General features: G+C 36.9%; 1 protein-coding gene across 1 annotated transcript in view; it reads left to right on the top strand.

The window, feature by feature from the left end:
- Nucleotides 1-81: 81 nt before the first annotated feature.
- Nucleotides 82-13,454, top strand: part of TFB2M (transcription factor B2, mitochondrial) — a 25,132-nt gene continuing 11,759 nt past the window's right edge. The window contains exon 1 of the mRNA XM_009893665.1: nt 82-256. Within this exon, the coding sequence (XP_009891967.1) occupies nt 82-256 (175 nt within the window). The remainder of the gene's footprint in view (nt 257-13,454) is intronic.

Here is a 13,454-nt window from a genome sequence, read left to right as displayed (position 1 = left end):
CCATGGCAGGGGGGTTGGAACTCGATGATCTTCAAGGTCCTTTCCAACCTAAACCATTCTATGATTCTATGAGCCAGCAACATGCCCTTGTGGCATCTCAGGCTGCATTACAAAGAGGAGGTCAAGGGAGGTGATCCTTCCTCTCTACTCAGCACTGGTGAGGTACACCTGGATCTACTTCTGGGTTCTCCAGTCCAAGAAAGATACAGAGTTACTGGAGCAGGTCCAACGCAGAGCCACAAAGATGACTTAGGAGGTGAGGCTGAGAGAGCTGTGATTGTTCAGCATGTGGAAGGCTCGTGGGGGGTCAAAGCAACATATATAAATGTGGTATGAGCAAATAAAGATGATGGAGTCAGACTCTTCTCAGTGGTATCCAGTGAAAGGATAAGAAGCTATGGACACAAACTGAATACAAAAAACTCTGTTGAAACATAAAAAGAAGCTTTACTTGTAAGGATGACCGAACACTGGAACGGTGCTGCCCAGAACAGGTTGTGGAGCTGCCATCATTGGAGGTACTCAAAACCCAACTGGTTATAGACCTGAGCAACACACTGTAGTCAGCCTTGCTTTAAGTGGGGTGGAGGGGTAGAGGGGATGGGGTGAAGCTGGACTAGACAATCTCCAGAGGTTCCTTCCAACATTAACCATCCTATGATCCTATGACTGTGAATTATGGGATCATTAATTAAACACAGGCCTCATCATGAAGAGAAAATTCCTCCTGTATCTGCTTTTCATACAATGTTTAAAATATTCTTTATTAAAATGTTCATATTAAAAATAAAATTTGCTTGTTCTAAAGGGGCAAAACAGGTGTAAATCATATGTTCCTTTTACCAAGGACTCACTCAGACATTATGTTCTGAAGTCAAATGTATATGCAGAGTTGATCTAAGGAAATGCTAATTTTTTTTTTTTTATTATTCCTTTTTCCATTTGTGGGATTAAGAGGGAACAAAAAGGATGCATGACTGCAGAGGTGAAGAGTACAGCACAGAAACTGTGCTAATAAACATACCAGCTACTGCAATTGCTGCTGACTATATATGCTAACTGTTAGGGTGCAGAGACAGTAAAGACTTTACAGCATTAACTCTTTTTAATTGTCCACTCCTTTTTCTTCACTACTTTCAATTATTCTGGTCCTCTGTGACTGCCCTCTACACCTGTCTCAAAATATTTTTGTTGGCATTAGCTTATTTCTGAAGTGTTTATTCTTAAAACAACAAAACATTTGCTGAGCTAATAGCTGCCAGGAAGCATATTAATGTCACCTTTAGTAGTCTATCCCTTCTTAGCAAAAGTTTACCTGTTCTCCATTTGGCTATTCCTGGCCTCCTCCATCAAATACTGTTCTACTGGTTTTACAGGAGCAGCAAGACCTGGGCAGCTACACCTGCCCTTAGATAACACTTCAATTGGCACATGCTCTGTGAAGATTAGGAATCAGAAAGGCATATGCCAGGGGAAGGTACAAGGATTGCGTGCCAGTATTATCATGAGGAATGTTCTAGGAGTTCCAGGGAAGCATGCAGAGGTTGACAACCCTCCATGAGCTGGGCAACACAAAAGCAAAAGTCAGTACCAACTAGACAACTCCATCTGTGCTTCCAACCTGAAGAACTTGTTAACCATTTCCAGCCATACCAGTCTAACAAAAAACACTGCCTATCCTATAACATATAAGCGGCACCAGGGGAGGTTTAGACTGGACTTAAGGAAGTATTTCTTTACTGACAGGGTGGTCAAACACTGGAACAGGCTTCCTAGAGAGGCGGTGAATGCCCCCAGTGATAACTGGCATTTGGACCATGTCCTCAGCAGTTGGACCAGATGATCATTATAGATCCCTTCCAACTGAAATATTCTATTCTATTCTAGAAGAATAATGAATTGTACATTAGAGATGGAAGTCGCACTTTTCTTTGCCAACCAAAAATTGGCTTTCCTTGAGCACCAGAAAGACAAAGAAGGGAACTCTAGAGGAGAAACGTATCTGGAGAATGCATTTGTACATCAGAAAGATCTCCTTAATCAAGCCCTTTTCTCTCAAAGAGAGTTAAACATGAAATGAAACATTAAAAGGACAAATCTTAATCAGACCAACAAGAATCAGAACTAGAAGATAGTATTTACAGACACCCACACTATACTTATGTTGATTTACTGATGATAATTGTTCTAAATCATTTAAAAAATAAATCCCAAACACCATGTTAAACTGGAAAGGTTCACTTCCTACTCTTCCTAGCATATGAAATAATTAATACTGCTGCCCTCCCCAGCTTATAGATCAAATGATATATCAAACAAAAGAGGTTGGAAGTAAATTGCCCAAAGTCAACGAGGAATTAGTTTTAACAGCAATAATTAAAAATCAAGATGTCCTACCGCCACTCTCTCACTTCTATCAGTAGACAACAGTTTATCCTTTCAACAGCTATCACAGGAAAACAGAAATTGAATGCATTTGAACAAGGTGTTTCCTACTAGATTGTACAAAATAAGGAAAAGACACTTTTGACAAGTGACATTTTCTACAGAGGAAGCTAACATTTTGATAGAAAATATTAACTCATTTCCTTTTAACATGTGGCTAAAACGATAGTGCCTCTCTAGCTGAAAAGCTGGAGAGCTTCTGCAGCTAGCACAGATCAACATTTCTTGGTTTATTGTCTGAAACTCAATATTCCTCCAAAAAAAAGTAGCCCTGAAAATCTATTTCTTTCTATAACCCTTACGACTCCCTAGAGAATGAAAATCCAGAAAGAGCTAGTTCAAATAGTTTAGAACAGTCTTGGCCTTGATCTTTTAAAAGGATGGGGTTTTCCCCCCAGATGAAACTTTTTTTTCTTCCTGGTTTTTAATGTTGTTATATGCTATTCCTTTTGGCTTTACCAAGGCACCAGGCAGGTACCAAAGTGAAGCTAAATCCTGTGAGAATGAACTTTAGCTCTGTCTAAAAACACAAGTAGAAACATTTATTTATAAACAAAAATGGAATTAAAATCACTAGTGATTTGAACTATATTTAACAGACCATTAACATGCAGTTACTGCATTTACTGTTTTGCCATTGAAATGAATTGTACAAACAAACAACATACTAAGAGAAAATGTTTGTCGCTTCCTAGGCACATCTTTCCTCCCTTCACTGGTTGCCCAAAATTGAAATAAAAGCTAACACTAAGTAGCACGGTGCTGACCTCTGTAAAAAGGTGCCAATGAATGAAAGTGCTTCAGTTCCAGTTGCTACATAGATTCATGCAATTGGCATATATAATCACGGTGATTATAGCATAAATCAAAAATAAGATGGAAAATACTTGCGAAGTGGCTAAAAGACAAAGTCTGTATTGAAGAAATTAGTTGTATGTTTGTTTGCTTTAGGACAAACTATGTACATTACAGAAATATCATGGTACTCACTTCTATTTTAAATCAATTTCAATATTAAGAAGCTCATGCTCTTCAGTGTTCTCTTTCATGTACTTCATATAATTTCAACAATTTTTTTAGTTGCTCATTTTTGTGTGTGTACCGAGCCTTTCCTCCAACTATCCTTGCTAACAAAACATAACCTCAGATACAGTTGTTTGGATTGTATTCTTAAAAAGAGGGAAGAACTGGCATCTTTCCTGACCTTGCACAGCCGAAATTTGAAGAGGGCATTAAAAAACCACCAACCAAACCCACAAGCAAAGAACAGCCTGCCCCCCAACCCTCATACTAACATAGCTCCTCTATTCTGGAAAGCTTGTGGGTTTTGGGAATGTTTACTGAATATATAGCCTAGTATTCCATTTACTGATCTCAGAAGTATCTTACAGAACAGATCAAGATCATAACACCATATCTGCTTGCAAAAAGCTAAAAAGGTTCTAACGTTCAAAAAGCTCATGGCAAATAATTTATTTATTCCATTTGACTGCCCTCATACAGCTCTTCTACTGAAGACATTATTTTCCCTCTCTCGTCCTCATGCCACTTAATTATTCTATGTTAATTCGGGAGATTTAAGTCATAATTCTTTGAAAGTCAGTTTCCCCATTATATCATCTATATTTTTCTATTTAAATTGAATGGGCATTTCAGCTTGGTTCCACGTCGCTTCTACTCAATCTTTTCATTAACTTCAATGATAACACACAATAGCTGCAAAAATCTGCAGTTAGAAGCAATCATAAGTATTTTTTAGGATTTAATTCAAAATTAATTGTAGCAATAAGTGCTCCCAAAGGAATAACATGAAATCACTAAGACAAACAAAATACATTGTAACTTTTAGAATAAATGAAGCACAGCTATACCAAATAGGGATTAACCAATCATGCTGTTCTGATGAAAAGCATCTCATAAAGAGATAACAAACAGAAAATTGACCGCAAGTCCAAGTGTTTTTTTTTTTTTCTCCTGAGATATAATACAGCAAGTGTTACAGGCACAAGAGAATTCATTATGTCCTACCAGACACTAATCAATTACAGCTGAGTACTTTTGTTTTGTGCACAATATTCACAAAACAAGATGTACACAAACAAGAGAACATAGATTACAGTGAGGTAGGAATTTTAGTGCTGTCTCTTCCTCTCTACAAGCAGTTAGTTATTCAGCCTAGAAAAGCTTGCCATATAAACAACAAAACAGGCTGCCTAGAGATGTTGTGGAATCTCCATCCTTCTAGAGAAGAATATAAGCAAGTCTCGGGTTAAGGACAGGTAAAAAATAGACAGTACCTAGGATTAAGGGAATTTAATTTTCTTTATTTTTGTCTCTTTTTTTTTTTTGGTAAATTTTAAATACAAGCAGTTTCACAAGTCCTAGAGGGAAAAAAAAAAAAAAACACCACACTGATCCTGTGAAAAGGAAACTGGCCATTATCTTTACATAGTTGGTGCTTCTACCATAAGAACAAAAAGAGATGGTGTAAAGATACATTACAAGACCACATTTAAGTGTTAGTATCTCACTTCATATTGATAAATAATCTTCTACAAATTAACACAAACCACTGTAAAAACTATCATGGCCACATAAAATCAAAACATGTACTGCAAATTCTTATTATTGCACACTAATTTCCACACACAAAGAAGAATGTTGATCTCGTTTTATTAATAATTACATTTACTCCCAAAATGAAGATGCAGCAATGGAGAGGAAACTCTAGATGACAGAGTAGCTACACGGCACTATCTAAAAACTACATACAACATACCATTATGAGTTCATTAACTTGCAAGAAAAAGGACAATGCCTACTATTCTGTTACAGGAGCTAATAAACAAAAAGCCCATATGTTCTTTTGAGAAAGTGCAAATGCAATTTCTCTACAACTGTTTGCTGCTTCTGCTGATGTGGAAGCCTAAAGAAACCTTGAATACTATCACCAGATTGCTTCAGAGTGCCCTTGCCTCACCACAGCCAAGAAAAAAGAAAACCACAAAACAGAGAAAAGCACTAGTTGCTGAAGACTTACTTGACCATCATACAATTTGCTCCAGAAGGAAAGAGACACAAGACAAAGAAGGCAGGCAATTAATTTAGCTATAATCACCTCACAAAGACAGACCACTCCCAGCTAGCAGACTTCTGCTTGGCATTGTATTTTATGTGCAACATTCAACGGTTGGAATGCTGCCATTTCTAAAGTAAGGGAAACAAAAATATTTATGTGTATACTCCCATTACCCAACCTGACACCTCTGCAGAAAAAAATTACCATGCTGTTGTGCTGTCTTATAGCAGGGACTCATTACTAGTTTATTATTTCACAAGATAGTCTTACGTACAATCCCATTACTGGATAGCCTCGCTATGACAGAATCTCATTAACATCCTCCTGACTGTTCAGCTTGCCTTATGTTCAGCTTTGAAATAATATACTAGGGATAAAAAAAATCTTCGTAAGCGTTTCCTGCTTCTGTGTCAGATAGGTGGTTTAGGAGGTCTGTCTCTTCATATGCATCAAGTCTGCTGTCCTCCAAGAAGTATTCAGATCCAGGAGCAGTTTATCTAATTTCACCGAATTCACAAAAATGTCTGAGCATGAACACTTCGGTGGTTTGGCACTTTCTGACATTGAAGTGACATTTCGCAAGTGACAGATGATCTTTACATCTATAAACAGCATGAATAGTGAGGTTTTGAGAGGAAGTTCCACATGCTATTTTCAACTTCTAAGCTTCCTAGTCATACTGCTTATTCACAGCTTTAATAAACAATGATAAACATACACTGCCAGGCATAATCTACTCTTCCACATTTAACATTACTATAAAAATATGTTTCAGTCAGCAGCCAAATACAAGAGGTTTGTCTGCGAACAAATAGTATCTGTTATTAGAACATATGACAGAGTTCAGACAAAAATTTCACACAAACAAGCTCTGTTTCAGCACTCAAAATACACAATGACCAGTCCCCCAAGTGTCTGAAAAGTTTTGGGTTTCAAGCTCCACTAGGACAAATTTCACTGAATGGGCTAAGAATAAAAGGGGACCTTACCATTTGATGTGTTCGTTTTTTGTTCTTGCTGCAGCAAAACACCAGAACATATCTCAGGCAGGGACAGAAAGCCAGTAGGACAGACTATTTTAGGAGGATGAAGAACTCCCATCACTTCAGCACTTTTATAAACAGTCTACACAAACATTGGTCAGGAATAACCCATGAGTAAGTGGTCCTGCCTTGGGATGCATGAATCTCCTTTTAAATCTTACGAGGAGAAGTAATTTGCCTTTTTTGATTTTTGTATTTTCCTCCTAATTGAACAACTCCCAGAAATTGTTGTTACACTTCAGAAGATGAGCACAAGCTTGATTACAAAGTAGAACAAAATTTAAAAACTTCCTACTAGACAAATTTATGCATCTTTTCTAGGATGGGTACTTTGTTGTTATGGAAAAAAAAAAACAAAAAAAAAAACCCAAACCAAAACGAGTCCTGCAAATCAATACAGACTATTTTTATGAGAACTAATCAGCTCAGCTCACTCTTACACAAATCTTTAGTTTACCAGGACCTGAGAAACCTGACATCCTACCATCTCATAAGAGGTTACTAAAAAACTCACAATGATCTAAAATCCCTCATAATCTCAGGTAACAACTTTGAACGTATATGAAAAGGCAGAAATGACAGAATACGGTCCCTTAAAATGGAAATGCAAGGAGAATGAGGTAATTATGTAAAAATTGCTCATCTGAAGAAACAAGAGTGTTCAAGACTTTCTGACAGTTGAATTTCATAGTGAGACTGAATTCCAAAATTTACACTTGAGGGATGAGCAAGTTCTATGGCCCTCACCAATAAAAAGAAAATTAGCATGGTCAAAATATTCCTATATCATAAATCATATCATATCAGTCCTAAACTATATCAAGGCCAGAAGCAACCACAAAGAGAATGGAAATCTGTCCATAAAATTTATGAAACAATTCTTGTCCACAAGTATTACATACTTGTGGTCCCTTTGTTATCAAACCTGCAGGTCCAACCACAAGGTTAATTAAGAACAAAGCTAATTGTTACAGCTTCAATAACTGTCATCATTAGAAAACTACAATATCCACCAGCTCCACCAAAATGTTGCATCAGTTGATTTTACATTTCAGAAGGGAAGGATGGTCTAGTTTCTACATTCTTCAGTGTCAGATACAAATGACTGACATCAAATCCTTTCTTTGCTCTCAACCTCCTCCTTGAAGTCGGTCAAACTGTTACATCATCTTTAATGCATTTCTTAACGACAAAAATACTGCTCTATTTCACAGGGATGTAACAAAGATGAATACATTAAAAAGACTGTGAAATAGATATTTTGGTAAAGGGGACCATACAAGGACTGTAAAGAGGTACAAAACAGACAATTAAATTTGGTCAAGTTTTTTTTCCCTGAAACGCATGAGTGAAAACTCAATCACATGTAAACCAGAAAAGGCCTATATTAAATGAATAACAATCACCCAAATTTAATCACTGGTGTAACTTGATTGAAGTTAACAAAGCTGCAACCACTTAAACCCAGTGTTGAATTTAGCCTTGAGTGCTGTTTCAACTCTCCCCTTTCCAACAGCAAGTTATTAAGGTAATTCATTTCAGCTCTAATTGTGTAAATAGATGCTGGCTATATGAGCTGTCTCTAATAATTTACACATACTTATCATTAATAGATTTTAGACAGGTTTTCTGAAGCACATAGTTATAAGTTTTTCTATTAGAATTTGAATGTATGGTTGTAATACCTGGGGCTGTAAACAGAGATCCAATTTGGTTTAGATCAGTTTTTCAGAAAACTCTTATTATCAAGGTTACTTTAAGTAGTAGTTTCCATTAAAAAAAAAGCATCTTTCCATTAGAAAGTCCCAAATATCACAAACATTATTAAAACCTAGCATTAGTACTGTAAGAGGGTAAAAACTAATTTTATTTAAAACCCAGACTAAGATAGTTTAAATGATAACAAGATGGGAGGAGATTTACAGCCTATAGAGACACTGAATGGTTGCTGTTTCTCCTTGTACTAATGATGTCATATTTCAGTGCTAAGATAGTAGACTTTAATAGTTTTCCACAAGAAAAAGGGAAAATCAGATAAGAAACTAAGCAGCTACCAAAACAACATTGTAGAAAGGGTAATAATATTATATGCCAGTTGTTTTAAAATCTTCCTGGGATCAAATATGTAAGCTCTGCATTGTGAATGTCACTTTATTTTATAAAGACATGAATAAAGGAAGATGCCAAAATAGTACTGAACAACTTAAAAAACATCTACGTTTCAGGACAGGTGTGCCCCAAATTGTTTATTTTGCCATTAGTCAACTGTAACACTAATAACAGAATGAACAACACCTGAACTGTCATGCAGGTCCAGCTGAAATGTTGGTCTAACGATCTTCATGCCTTCACTTTGAGGCCAAAAGCACACAAAATTCCAATTTTCAACCATTAGGAAAGAATTTCCAAAATGTACACTACAAATTTCCATATTAATTCAATGACACATTCCTCAAGTGAACCTAAAAATCCTCCTGTCATGCTCACAGTACAAAGATAAAACAAATACCAGGATTAGTTTGGGTTGGTTTTTTTTTAAATCCCAAAGTTATTTTGAATTAATCTCAATTTGCCCAGCAGTGTATTATTGTTTTTCCAAACCAAATAAAACAAGAAAATTAAATTAATCCCATGGACAGAAAAAAGCAGTGTTAAAGCTCACATTATAAGGCCACACGTTAGTAATTCAGTTTGGACAGATGGAGTAGCGTATTGGAACAAGAGTAGAAAAAACTTCACTCTCCTAAGCAACTCTGTTCCTAAAAAGCAAGCGTGCAACACACCAAAATTTCTTTACAGAAATATTTGACACTAACATCATTTCTCCTCTACACTTTCCTTATAAGTTAGCAACACATTTTCAAAGACATCACAGTTACACAGCAAGTAGATAAATAACTAAAAAAGATTAAAAAAAAAGTCTTTCACACGGCAAAGTCTTAAGCAGGATAACATTGCCAAAGTGTTCAAAATACATATGACAAGACATACACAAAAACACAGGCTGAGTGAATTTCAGAGTCAGCAGAATGTGCTCATCAGAATTCAATGAGGAGGAATTCTGAGAGAAGTAAACAGAAGATGCACGTACTTGAATATTTTTACTCCTGTCCACAAAGGTTTAATAGCACTATTTTTTTTGTATGCACACAAAAAAAATATTTGCAGTAAATTTAGTGCTGATGAAAGATGCCAGATTGATAGCCCTAGGGACTGAGTTTCTCTGTATACACAGAACAGATATAGCACAGAGTGAGAAAGTTTGTACCCCTGCCAAAATGCCATACAATACACAGCTTATGCAACAGTCTTCATGCTACATAACCCTTTGCCTCTCCACTGAAAATGTCAGAAGTATTTTGCTTAGTATTAATAAGGGCAAATAAGACGTGGACACTGTTATTCGCATCAGTAGGGACAGAATTCAAGGCATCAGCTCATTTAAAAATGTTTACTTTTGTGCTGAATGGCTCTTTTGTCAGCTGTGAACTTTGCTGCAGTGTTTGTAAGGCTGCAAAGTCAAACTGCACCTGGTATGAAAGTGCCTTCCTATTAAACAGCATGTTATTACAACAGAAAAATAGCAAAGGAGGAGTGGTTCAACATATTTTCTTTTCAAATAAGCTTATATTAACATACATGACCATACACCTAGTGCTTCAAAATGATCTCAAAGGAGAACTGACTTGATAGATTCACTTAATTGGTACCTGAGCATTCACTCTCCAGTGATCTGCACAATTGATCTAGCCCACTTTCAATGGACAGTAATTCCTTATTAATCAGGTTTTCAGCACAAGGCTGGAAGCTATGCTGTCACATGGAGCAGGCAGGCTTCCAAGGAACCTTGGATTCTTATTTCCCTTACTACTACTAGAACAGCCAAGCGGCAAAAACACTCCACTCCACCCCACCCCTCAAATCTAAGTGTCGAGCAAATTTTCATTGTCAACAGATTTCACATAGAAAAGCAGTAAGTTAAGGTTTACAGAACATAGTGGCCCTAAATACAAAATTGCTGACCTCGTTACAAAGACAGATTTTCACTTAGAAGGGAGATGTCCAATACAACCCACAGGTTGCAAACTTACCAGATCTCAAACCAGACTGTGGCACAAGATTAAATGCTACTTCAGTCCTTGGGACGTTTACTTTGTGCATTGGAGCATGGGCTTGGAGTGGTGGACAGTGATGACAAGGGAATAGGACAAAAGAATGAGGCCACTCTCTGATTGATTTTTAAAAAACAATTCTTCCTAGAGACTATTTTCCTGAGTGCACAGTGCTTACAGCACCTTTCAAGAAACCTCTTACCACTCCTACTATTTTCCTTGGTCACCATCCAAAGTATTACAAGAAGATTATTGAAGTATGCTGAACAACATAAGTGAAAATGATAACTGCATAACAGGTAAGCCTTTCAATCTATGCATAATTAAAAAAAAAATATCAATATTAAGAGTAAATCTTGAGATTAAATTTTACAATGGGATGTGCTGAATAAAATAGAAAGATAAAGAGTTTCTGAAACAATTATATGTTAACAAACTTTATATGTATTCTAAGCCTAACAGGAGACTCTAATGATAAGTATCACTACCAGGGCAAGAAAAATTAAGATCCTGCAAATTTCCACTCACATATCTCTTGGGTTTTTTTTGTGCAAGAAGGGAACTCTACTGAATTTGTACTCACAATGGAGTATGGGCCTAAGAATTTGAAAAAATGACATCAAGATGTATGCACTACTGCAATTTTCCCCCTTACTTAGAAACACTTGTCAATATTTACTATGGCTAAGGGATTAATACAAATAAATAAATAATAATACTAAAAGACTAATGCTTTAATATTAACTTAAAAATAAACTTTAAATGAAGCCAAATAAAAGTAAATGCAAAAGACATTTAGAACCATTGAGAAGAAGAATATTTCTTTACTGGTCTTTTTGACCCATACAACTAACGAGCTCTTTTGGTTCAATACTAAGCTGGAATCCAATCAAACAGGTAACCCTTTTCATTCCTTCTCCAAATCATTTCAAAAAACAGTAATTAGGAGGAAGCAATGATTTCAGAGCACCCAACAATGCACTTCAATTATAGAGACATAAGGCTCTATGTGGTAAGACTGTAAATTCAAATGTTTGTATGTGGCAGGCAATAGCTAGATTAAACTAGAAAATATATTCCACAATTAGCCATTAACTAAAAGATACTGTTCAAATATCATTGGGATACACTTTAATGTATTAAACAACTTGCTGCATTGTAAGTTCTTAACAAAAAATGTACAAAACTTACCATTTTCCTAAGGTTTTAGCAGTTCCTCAAGGATAATAACCAGGTCAGAAAGAGGTAGTTGCTTATGCATGCAAGTTTCAGTATATATCTGGCAGTTCTAAGGGGGGGCAGGAATCATAAATTTATCCTATAGAGATCTATGGTTCAATGCAGGCAAGTGCTAAGCTAAAGTAAACAAAAACATGAAGGAAAAGCGTATAATTTCTAGTGTATGAAGAATGTCAAGGCATTTTGGCTTTACTTAGCAAACACTTCTCTGTATAATCTCAATTACTCTGAACAACCGATTCAAATATGACCCTTGCACTCCTGACTGGCAACAAAAAATTTGAAAATTGTTTAAATAACCTGAAAAATATGTTGAATACAACATGGTAATATAGTAACTACACCTAACGTTTCTGTGGACATAGCTATCAATAAACTTTGATAAGGAATACTGAACTAGGACATTACTTAACACTTATGCTAAGAAAACTAAGTTCTACTTGATGTTCTAAATGTCCCATGGATTACTGAAGTACCAGACTAATTAGTAAGAAAGGAAGAAAGCTATTAAAAACATAAAGTCCGGTTTAAAAATGGATTGAGGTCTATCCCATCATCCAGCTGAACAGTCCGTCCATTTCCCTTAAGGCACTGGGAAGACTATTACAGCACTCAGTGTAAAAGAGCAGAGTATTTAAAAATAAATTGCAGATATGTAGAACTGCTGCATTCAACAAGGCATTTGCAGTCTTTCCTAAATTCAGCTCAGCTCCTCTTCATGTCACATGCAGTTCCACCAAACAGAGAATAGCAAAGCCACAATTTTCTGTTCTAGGTTCTGTTTAATAAAGATATGTCAAACAAAATGACTTTGGTAAATAGGCACATGTTCATTTCTCACTTTACAAGCAGAGGAATGAGACATAAGAAATTAAGCAATTTGCACAAAATCACATAGTCTATGTTTGAACCATTAAGTTGCAGACCAGTCTACTCTGTGATCACCAGATCACTCTTGCCTTCTGCACAAACTAGGCAGGGAGCAGGAAAACGTGTTTGGGAGGATTCTATCCCCTTCCCCAGAACTCCATCACACCAGAGCCACTCACCTGCCAACCAACAGGTTTTAGCACAGGATCCCTGAAGGACGAACTCTTTTCACAGAACTTGAATACATTTTGAAGATGGTCCTAAAGTTATTTCTCGTTAAGGTATTAGAAAAATTGTTCAAAGGACAACGTCGCTGCTACTGAATTACTGGGTTTACCTAAAATGTAATTGCAAGACGGTATTGGGCAGAAAGAAGCCGACACGGGGGCTGATGTCGCAGATCTGCCGGAGCAGGATCCTGCACCTGCCGAGGGCGGCAGGGCGATACAAAGAACCGAGTCCCGAAGTGACTATTTAGCCGCAGACGTGTAGATCAAAGACTCCCGTCAAACACCCAGGCAAACCTCAAACTAAATACGTAGCTCCTGGGACTTGCACCGACAAAACCGAGCAGATATCGCTCCACCGGCGCCCGGCATGAGCGATTCTTGCCGCCCGAAGCCTCCTCCCCTCCTACAGCCCCCCGCCCTCCTCCTCCTCCCCCCC

Source organism: Charadrius vociferus, unplaced genomic scaffold (genome assembly GCF_000708025.1).
Source record: "Charadrius vociferus isolate BGI_N301 unplaced genomic scaffold, ASM70802v2 scaffold309, whole genome shotgun sequence".
Taxonomy (NCBI): Eukaryota; Metazoa; Chordata; class Aves; order Charadriiformes; family Charadriidae; genus Charadrius; species Charadrius vociferus.
The sequence above is the reverse complement of the archived record's forward strand: the minus strand, read 5'-3'. Positions and strand labels throughout refer to the sequence as shown.